Raw genomic sequence first — 9,278 nt, forward strand, 5'->3', positions numbered from 1 at the left:
AATTCAGATTCAGACTCAAACTCTGATTCAGTCAGACTCAGACTCAGACTCAGATTCGACTCATCCAGTGTTTCTGTTAAATAACATTTGTTTTCTTGTCTGAAACAAACACATTTCCCTCCACAGTTTGTTTTATTCTCAGATAGGAAGCTCATTACATCAGGATGATTAACAATATACAACTTCTTCTATGACTCACATCACAGTTTGCTCTCTGACCTCTGACCTACAGAGTCCTTCACACATGTTCTACCCCCTGTGCTGATTTTAGGTCAGAACAAGGTCAGCAGAGGTCAACATTGTTGTTCTACTGCAGCAGTTACATCATCACAGAGATCATCAACAGTTTAGGAACTTGACTACTGATGGACAAGAGACTCAGGTCTGTGTCCTGCTGCTGGAACAGTCAGTAGCAGACCACAACTCCAGGGTTTCTGTTCTGGATGGAGGCAGAACGTCAGATCCTCTGGTTCTGAGCAGAAACACACACAGTAGCATTTCGACACTGTGTCTTCCTCTGAGGTGTGTCCACATCCCCACAGTGTCCCCTACAGGCTGCAGGCTGCACTACAGTCACACTACGACAGCAAACATAATCCAGACCATTTAACTGAGCGGGCGACAGAGGAAACATCACTAACATTAGAAACCATCCAGCCTTTGGACCAAACTGTGTCTGTCTTCAGGTCTGGATGGTGACGGACAGCAGGGACAGGGTCTGATCTGTGGAGGGTTCAAGCCTCGGTGGGAGATTCGTCGTCATCTCCATAGACCACGCCCTTCAGGTAGGCTCGTTTAAACTCCTCGAAGACCATGTCATCTGATTCACTGTGGGACAGAGAGACAGACAGAGAGACAGAAAGATAGACAGAGAGACAGGCAGGCCGACAGACAGGCAGAGAGAGAGGCATGACCTTTAAGACACTGGGACTTTTCCCTCTGTTCTCTTCTTCAGGTTTGATCATTCGAAGATAAAACTCCTCTTAACAGAACCAGCTGTTGTGTAATAGGATCAAACTGGTGCTGGATTTGGTTTTATTTTTACTGGGGACCAGTCTCTAAAGGCACGTTTCCACCAGGCGGTACAGTTCAGTTCGGTACAGTGCGGTACGCAATTATTTGCATTTCCATTTGTGAATAGTACCAAAACAACCAACCCGTCCCGTACCATTTTTGGCACCCTTCTGTTGGGGTACCAAGCATAATGGTACAGTAACTAAAGGGTAGAGCCATCCAGCTACACCCCGCTTACCAAGTAAGGGTACTGTTCGCATTCGGAACGTAAGCCAGGTCAGGGCGAACTGTACTGTACTGTACTGTACTATACTGTACCGTACTGAACCAGTACACTCAGTGGAAACAAGCCATATGGGTCCTGATCCACCTGCAGAGTCTGTCCTGATGTGATCTCAAACCTGCAGACATCTGAGCAGAGGAACAAAGACCCGAACAGAGATGAGGTTGAGATCCCTGATCACCACAAACTGCTGGAGCGATTCCTGATCCTCGTCTCTGCTCTTCCCAGACAGACACAGGATTTGAAGCCCCCCCCAGGTCAAACAAGACCTGGTGCATTAGCTCCTCCACAGCTCGTTGATATCACTTGTAATCAGAGACTATAGGCAGGAAATTTCGTGGACAGACTACCCATGATACAATGCTTCTTATAGTCAAATATAATTGTGATAGTCCCACCGTGTGTTCAATATGACTGATAATGTCCTTTTTTAGGCAGAGGTTGTGGGGATGACGGCAGCTGATTGTAGCATCACACACATTCACATTAGGTAACTGGTTATAGTCAGTGAGGAGAGCTCACCTGTCTTTGACTGGAGACACAGGACACACAGGACACAAGGGAGGAGAGACAGAAAACAGATTATTGCTCCTGATCAATTACAGGTTTTCTATCAATGACAGCGGAGGATGATGGTGACTGCAACATCTGGATTTAAGTGACTGAGCTGATTTTCTAACTGGTCACTGGGGGGGGGGGGGGGGGGGGGGGGGGGGGGGGGTACCTGTTTCAGGTTTAGGATGCATCAGTCTGAAAGGAAGCTCCAGAGACACCTCACTGTAAGAGACAACAGATGTGAGATGTTCACAGAGAAACAGACAGGCAGACAGCCAGGTACAGACAGACAGACAGGCAGATAGACAGGTATAGACAGATAGACAGACAGGTACAGACAGACAGACAGGTGCAAACAGACAGACAGACAGACAGACAGGTACAGACAGTTGCAAACAGACAGACAGGTGTACCTGGATCCGATGGTCCTGTTGAACATAAAACAGATTAACAGTTAGTTAAAAATGTTCAGTTTCTAAAAAATCAGTGCCAAGCCTCACGGTGAGGTCACAGTAAGTTCACGGTGAGGTCACAGTATTATCATCATTCAAACTGTGACTGTACGTTTCTGGAGCTCATGTTTGCAGTAAGATGATCACAGACAGATAAGTGGCTGAGTCATCCATGTTAACGGTTACAGCAGAGACGCACCTCACACACCGCACGGTTACGTAATGGGATCTACAGATTCGGCATCTCGCCTATTTTTCACATATGACGCATCTTGCAGCAAAATCAGACAGAGGAAAGACCTGATGATGTCATAGTGACATCCGACCAGCAACATCACATCAAACAGACACCTTCCACTGCAGTTTCAATGTCTAGTCTGAATCTGAACATGACAGACATGAAGAACATAAATATGATTTAACTAGGATCCTGTAAAGGTGTGTGACCTCTGATCTCAGCCTCATACACACTCACCCAGAGGCCATCATCCGCACCACCACCTTATAGGAGACCAGGATCCCTTGGACCTCCTTCAGCACCTCCTCCTTCACACTGAAGAGAGAGAGAGAGGGAGGAAGACAGAGACAGAGAGAGGGAGAGAGACAAACAGAGAGAGAGAGAGGGAGGAAGACAGAGAGAGAGAGAGGGAGAGAGACAAAGAGAGAGAGAGAGGGGGACAGAGAGAGAGATTTCTGTCAGACTAATGTAATCCACATCATTTTGTGTGTGTATGTCTCTCTCTGTTAGTGTGTGTGTGTTTGTGTTTGTCAGTGTGTGTCTCTATCAGTGTGTGTGTGTGTGTGTGTCTCTGTCAGTGTGAGTGTGTGTGTGTGTGTGTGTGTGTGTCTCTGTCAGTGTGAGTGTGTGTGTGTGTGTGTGTGTCTCACATGCTGGATGAAGCCAGGTTGGTGTCTTCATGTTTGAGTCGTCCATCCAGAGCGAGTCCTCTCCGGTCTTTGTTGTGAGCCAGCAGAGGATACAGAGTGTAGTCCCTCTTCAGACTGGTCCCAGAGGGAACCAAGTCACTGCAGACACACACACACACACACACACACACACAAGCTACAGTTTCACTAACACTGTGAAGTTACATTATTTGACTTGTTTCCTCTTTTCAGAATAAACACAGATGTGTTTTGTGTGTGTGTGTGTGTCACAGTCAGACTCACTCTGTCTCCTCTTTGGCCACTGACTTCACGTATTTGTCATTGGAGTACAAAACAACGTTGGTCACCTGCTCCACTAAACACACAACATGTTTAACTGGTCATTAATATTCTCAGGTGTGATCACCTGACAGATCGTTCATGTGACACTGTGACATCACCAAACACAAGTTTCAGAAACAAAACCCATGATCTCACCTGACACACTGATGTTTTTGATGTTCCTGCTGGATGAGTTGGTGATCTCAACATTCACTTTGACTGGCTCACCATGGTAAAATGTCTACAGACAGGTGAGACAGGTTCAGACAGGTGAGACAGGTACAGACAGATGAGACAGGTATGGACAGATGAGACAGGTGAAACAGGGACAGACAGGCACGACAGGGACAGAGAGGTTCAGACAGGTGAGACAGTTACAGACAGGGACAGACAGGTGAAACAGCTACAGACAGGGACAGACATGTGAGACAGGAACAGACAGGTACAGAGAGACAGGTGTTTCAGTCAGAGTTCATCAGTTTTAGAGACTGACCCTTTAATTGATGAGGTTTAAGTCTGAGCTGATTTTCCAAACTAAACTCAGATCTGGTTCTTAGACCACAGTGCTATCTGATCTCACCATCATGAACCTTGTGTGAGGGATTCAGGGGAACCAGGCAGGGACAGTAGAGCTGGTTTTAGGATCTGTTAACAGCAGTAGAGAACTGTTTACTGATGAACTGACTGAGCCCAGGTCAGGTCATGGTCTCACCTCTTTGGGCAGACTCAGTTTGACATGCAGAGGTTTCTCAGACATCAGGAACTCAAAGGTGGTGTCTGCACCTGGAACCAGTTTAGTGTTCTCTGGACTGAACTGGATCTTACGGATGCTGAGACGAACGGAGCTCCTGTGTAGAGGATAACGTTCAGTGATCAGTTCCAGATTTGAGGTCTAACATTTTTCTTGGCTTCATCTGGACCTGATTCTGGACTCACTGTTTGTCGATCTTCTCGTCCTGGTTTTCACCACAGAAAGCTCTCAGCTCAAACTCCACCGCACATTTCTGTCCCACACAGACAAGAGACAGTCCAGTCACCTGGGTGACCCAGACCCATCCGCCTTTACAGGATGTGTCTCTACAGGACATCCGTCTCTACAGAACTACAGGACGTCTGTCTCAACAGGACGTCTGTCTTTACAGAACTACAGGACGTCTGTCTCTACAGGTCGTCTGTCTCTGCAGGACATCTGCCTCTACACAACTACAGGACATCTGTCTCTACAGGATATCTGTCTCTACAGAGCTACAGGACATCAGTCTAGACAGGACATCATTCTCTACAGGTCATCTGTCTCTGCAGGACATCTGTCATTACAGAACTGAAGGATGTCTGTCTCTACACAACTACAGGACATCTGTCTCTACAGGTAGTCAGTCTGTACAGAATTACAGGACATATGTCTCTACAGGTTGTCTGTCTCTACAGGACGTCTGTCTCTGCAGAAATACAGATCGTCTGTCTCTACAGGATGTCTGTCTCTGCAGAGCTACAGGACGTCTGTCTCTGCAGGACATCTATCTCTATAGGACGTCTGTCTCTACAGAACTATAGGACATCTGTCTCTACAGGTTGTCTGTCTCTGCATCTTGAGGTTTGTTCTTCACTATATGATTAACTTACAATGACTAATGAAGCTCATATTTAATGACATTGAAATGATGACAAAGGTTCTTCACTCAACTTGTTCTCAAAACCAAAGATAAATTTACTGGAACCATGAGGTGAAGAGGAACATGGGCACCTTAAAACTAGAACTTCTGTCAACAAACAAGATGTAGTGAGGTTGTGGTCAGAAGATGTTGTAGCTGTTCCCTCAGTCTCTCACTGAAGTGATAAAGCTTTGATTTGAAAACAGCTGATGTTTTAAACAGTGACTGTATGAAGACCAGTTACCTTTCCCACATCAGATGGTCCAGGCTGCAAAGCCACTGAACACGGCAGGTTGTCTGGAAACTGAAACACAAACAAACTACTTATAACTCACATCTACTGCAGTCCCCCTGGAGGAGTTGAAAGTGTGGGCTACCTGAGAGGCTGGTATCCTGATGTTGAGCTCCTCACCTCGAAGAAGAAGGGGAAGGCATTGTCTCCCAGCTTCTGCAGCAGTTTCTGCTGGATCTTGGTGTGAGTCAGTTTATCTTTGTCCTGCAGCTCGGGGTAAACCTGCCGGGTCACCAGGAACAGGTCCCTCCTGAAGGCCACACCCATCACATCCATGTCCTGACGGCCGTACCGAAACGTGCACGACAGCATCACATACACTGCAGACACATGAAGGGGATGTATTAACAGGAGAGACCGACACTCCATCAGAAAGGTGCAGTACCAATAGTGACCACAAGATGGTGGATCCCAACTTTTGTCTTGAAGGACAAGCTCGATACAATTTTGTGTTCAGGATCTATTTGTTTTCATGTGTGTTTGGGGAATTAAAAGTTTAAAGACAGAACAAAGAGAATCTCCCTCCACTGTTGGAACTGTTTACTTTCTGTCCCAATAAATTTGACATTAAACTCCGACATTTCATTCACATTGGTTGACGAAGGCAAATTTACTTTGTCGTTTGTATTAACAACAGAGAAGAAAGGCAGGTCAAAGGTCAAACACACTGACCTTTCTTTCCTTTGAGCTGTACCGGGTCAATCACGATCACTCCATCTGAGAGAAGAAACACAAAGAGACACTGTAGAGTCCAGATCACAATGTGATGCCTTTTAAACATCTGACGCAGCTGGAACCATGATGTTTAAAGGAACATTACAACACTGTAGGTAAATCAGATGAGAAGATGGAAATCAGTTTAACCTCTGAGGGTCAATCATTTCATTATCAATCACTACACAGACACATAAAGATGTAATAATAATGCAAAATTACGGTGGCCCTGAGAGTTCAATGCACGACAACTGAGGAAAACACCAAATACATGAAAGTGCTGCAAGTAGCAGAGACAGCAAAGGAACACTAAAAGGTGATGAACCTGCCTGGGACGCATTGCATGGATGTATTATAATACAGGTGTAACAGCAACAACAGCAACAATAATACATGTTTTCAGTGTCGTCTGTGCTACTTTGCAGCACTTTTGTGCCTTTGATTGTGTATTTGCAGCTCATGTGTTGTCAAAGTGATGAGGATGTTTTCTGAATCTGATTGTGTTTTGTCTGTTTGCATGTTTGTGATTTTATGTGTTGAACCCTCAGGGCCACCATACAAAACCTACTGTAGTTTAATTGTATTCACTGCTCCACTTTCACTTTAAATAAAACGCATCAGAAACAAATACTGGAAGCAGGGTGAAACTGTTAGCCTAGCTTAGCATAAAGACTGGAAGCAGGGGAGAAACTGTTAGCCTAGCTTAGCATAAAGACTGGAAGCAGGGGAAAACTGTTAGCCTATCTCCATCAAATGAGAAAAAACACCAGCTCCAAGTCCGACGGACTGTTGTTGTTGTTGTCGTTACCTCATGAGCTAATGAGCTAAGTGCGGATCATTCCCACAGGCAGAATGAAACTGATCTCCATCTTCAGGAGGATTTCCAGGGTCAGTATGTTTATGTCAGAACTCACCAACTGGATCCACAAAGTCACAGTGATCCACAAAGTCTCTTTTGGCCATGTAGACTGCCATCTGAGGAGGGAGAAGGGGGTCAAAGGTGGTGGTGTGGTGCCTGGCTCAAATGTACTTCAGAGGTAGAAAAATCTCAGTCTCATTCTGCTGTTCTAGGACCTGAACCCAGACCTTCTGCTCAGTTTTGCAGGCTGTTGCTACCTGAAGAGCTTTCAGGCTTTTACCAAATCATTTAAACATGTAGACTGTATAACAACACATATGTGTACATAAGTACACAAAAGATGGAAATACAAAATACAGGCAAAGACAGAGATGACATCACAAAAATCAGACTGAATCAACTGAAACATAAATAAAATCAAAATAAAAGCAGATCAGCTGTTCCAGTGTGTGGACGGTGAGATTCTCATTCTTCTTGTTGATATTTCAACACAAAGTATAACATGTTGTTGGGGTAACACAAAGAGGAGACAGTGGTCTGAGACAACAAGGTCTGTGTGTCAAGATACTTGTGGACTCTTAGTCTACTTGACCACCTGTAGTTCACCAAACTCACCGACTTGTCGCGGGAAACTTTCTTGAAGACAACGTGTTTAGGACTCATGGTGATGTCTTGTTGTCAGGACCTGCAGCACATTCACCCCCCTTTAAATTCAACTGTAATGATTCATATATTTCACAAATGATCATTTGAGTTGTTTCTTCAGTTTTTTCCGCAACTTTATGTTATGATTTCAATGAACTGAAAATTAACTATAATCTACTGAAACAAGTGGATGACAAAGACAAAAAAACTCTGTTATAGTCTAACAAACTAAACTTGATGCTTTTTAATAAACATAATAAATGTTTAAGTGCAGCTTCAGTTTGTAAACACTGAGGCTTCAGCCTTCTGAGTTACTGATTTGTTGAAGTCAGATTTCAAAAGCCTCAGATCATCTTTAAAATCTTCATTAACACAGAGAGGTCTGTATGAACAGGAAGAGCCATCTTTAAATGTCCTAGCAGGGGGTCCTAAAGTCTGAGGCTACTTTGGATCCCATGGTTTGAACACGTATTGTTTGAAGACAGACTTGAAGAAAGTGAAAACAGAGACTGACCTGTAGCAGCAGTGATGATGATGATGATCAGCAGCAGGTTTCAACTGATCAGACTGACTGAGCTACATTTATAATCGACACACACACAGCCTGGTCAGCACGCTGATCATTACTGACTTAACACACACACACACAGATAATCCTGCAGCTCCACACATGAGCAGGGACAGCAGACACTGGAAAAATGTGTGAACCAGGCCCTCAACTGGACCTGAGCAGTTAAGCTTATTACAGGTCAGATTCATGGACAGTCACAGTGTAATTTACATTTACACATCATCTGCGGATGAAGACCATGTGATTCTATCAAAAGCTCTGGCAAATGAATAGGTAAGTGGACCAAGAGTTGGTCATCTGATGAGCTCTGATTTAAAGTGTGAAATCTTAATGAACTTCAGCACCCCCTTCAGGCTCAGACAGGTGACAGCTACAGATCCTCAGACAGCAAAATGAAAAAGGATAAAACCATGTTTTTTCCATTAATGTCATTTTCCCACTGATATAAAATCCTGCAGCTGTGACCTTTGACCATCTTGCTCTACTTCTTTCATGACTCTGGTTTTGGTTCCTGTTGTAAATATAAAGACTGAAACTGTTTAGTTCTTTGCGGCTGATGTTTTAAAAGGCAGATGAACAGATGCTGCTGATCCTCCACTTCCACCGCTTTCATTTACTTTGTATGAGGTGCTTCTCTTCTCTTCTGTGGTTGTTGTGATGTCATTCTGACATGTGATCATTCTGTCAGGTGATCAGCAGGAAGAGTCTCTGAGCCGATAAATTCCCATCAGTCAGACTCAGCAGTCTGTCTGCTGACATCAGCAGCTTCCACACCTGAGTACATAGAGGGGGGAGGGGCCTGAGGTCCCTGAACACAGCAGTGATCAGAGCCTCACTCTGGTTCTACAAGTAAACCCTCAGTGTTTTTCTGATTAATGTGAAAACATAAAAAGCCTCTGACATCTCTCAGGTGAAGGAGGTAAACATGTGTAACAAATAAGAAGGGGTGGGGGGGATCTGAGCTAAATAAACGTGGACAAGTGATGCACAGTCATGTTTATTTTCTCCTTTTCTACTCTAAACAGTGGTTTT

At 44.5% G+C, this 9,278-nt stretch overlaps 1 protein-coding gene across 2 annotated transcripts; it reads right to left on the minus strand.

The window, feature by feature from the left end:
• Window positions 1–113: 113 nt before the first annotated feature.
• On the minus strand, window positions 114–9,108 carry LOC139631673 (S-arrestin-like). Of its 2 annotated transcripts, XM_071496078.1 has the most exons (16): window positions 8,190–9,108; window positions 7,646–7,746; window positions 7,086–7,146; window positions 6,130–6,174; window positions 5,578–5,777; window positions 5,410–5,469; window positions 4,450–4,517; window positions 4,226–4,361; window positions 3,670–3,754; window positions 3,475–3,547; window positions 3,193–3,330; window positions 2,780–2,857; window positions 2,266–2,280; window positions 2,022–2,074; window positions 1,820–1,829; window positions 114–828 (listed from the first exon to the last, which is right to left on the minus strand). In XM_071496078.1, the coding sequence occupies exons 2-16, from the start codon at window positions 7,691–7,693 to the stop codon at window positions 735–737; spliced, it is 1,164 nt and encodes a 387-aa protein (XP_071352179.1). In that variant the 5' UTR covers window positions 7,694–7,746; window positions 8,190–9,108; the 3' UTR covers window positions 114–734. The 2 variants fall into 2 exon arrangements, with proteins under 2 accessions (XP_071352179.1, XP_071352178.1); XM_071496077.1 differs by lacking the exons at window positions 114–828; window positions 8,190–9,108 and having other exon boundaries at window positions 963–1,829; window positions 2,022–2,280; window positions 7,646–7,809.
• Between the last annotated feature and the right edge of the window lie 170 nt (window positions 9,109–9,278).

Source organism: Trachinotus anak, unplaced genomic scaffold (genome assembly GCF_046630095.1).
Source record: "Trachinotus anak isolate AG129_WGS33_773 ecotype Australia unplaced genomic scaffold, CSIRO_AGI_Tana_v1 ptg000014l, whole genome shotgun sequence".
In the NCBI taxonomy this organism is placed as follows: Eukaryota; Metazoa; Chordata; class Actinopteri; order Carangiformes; family Carangidae; genus Trachinotus; species Trachinotus anak.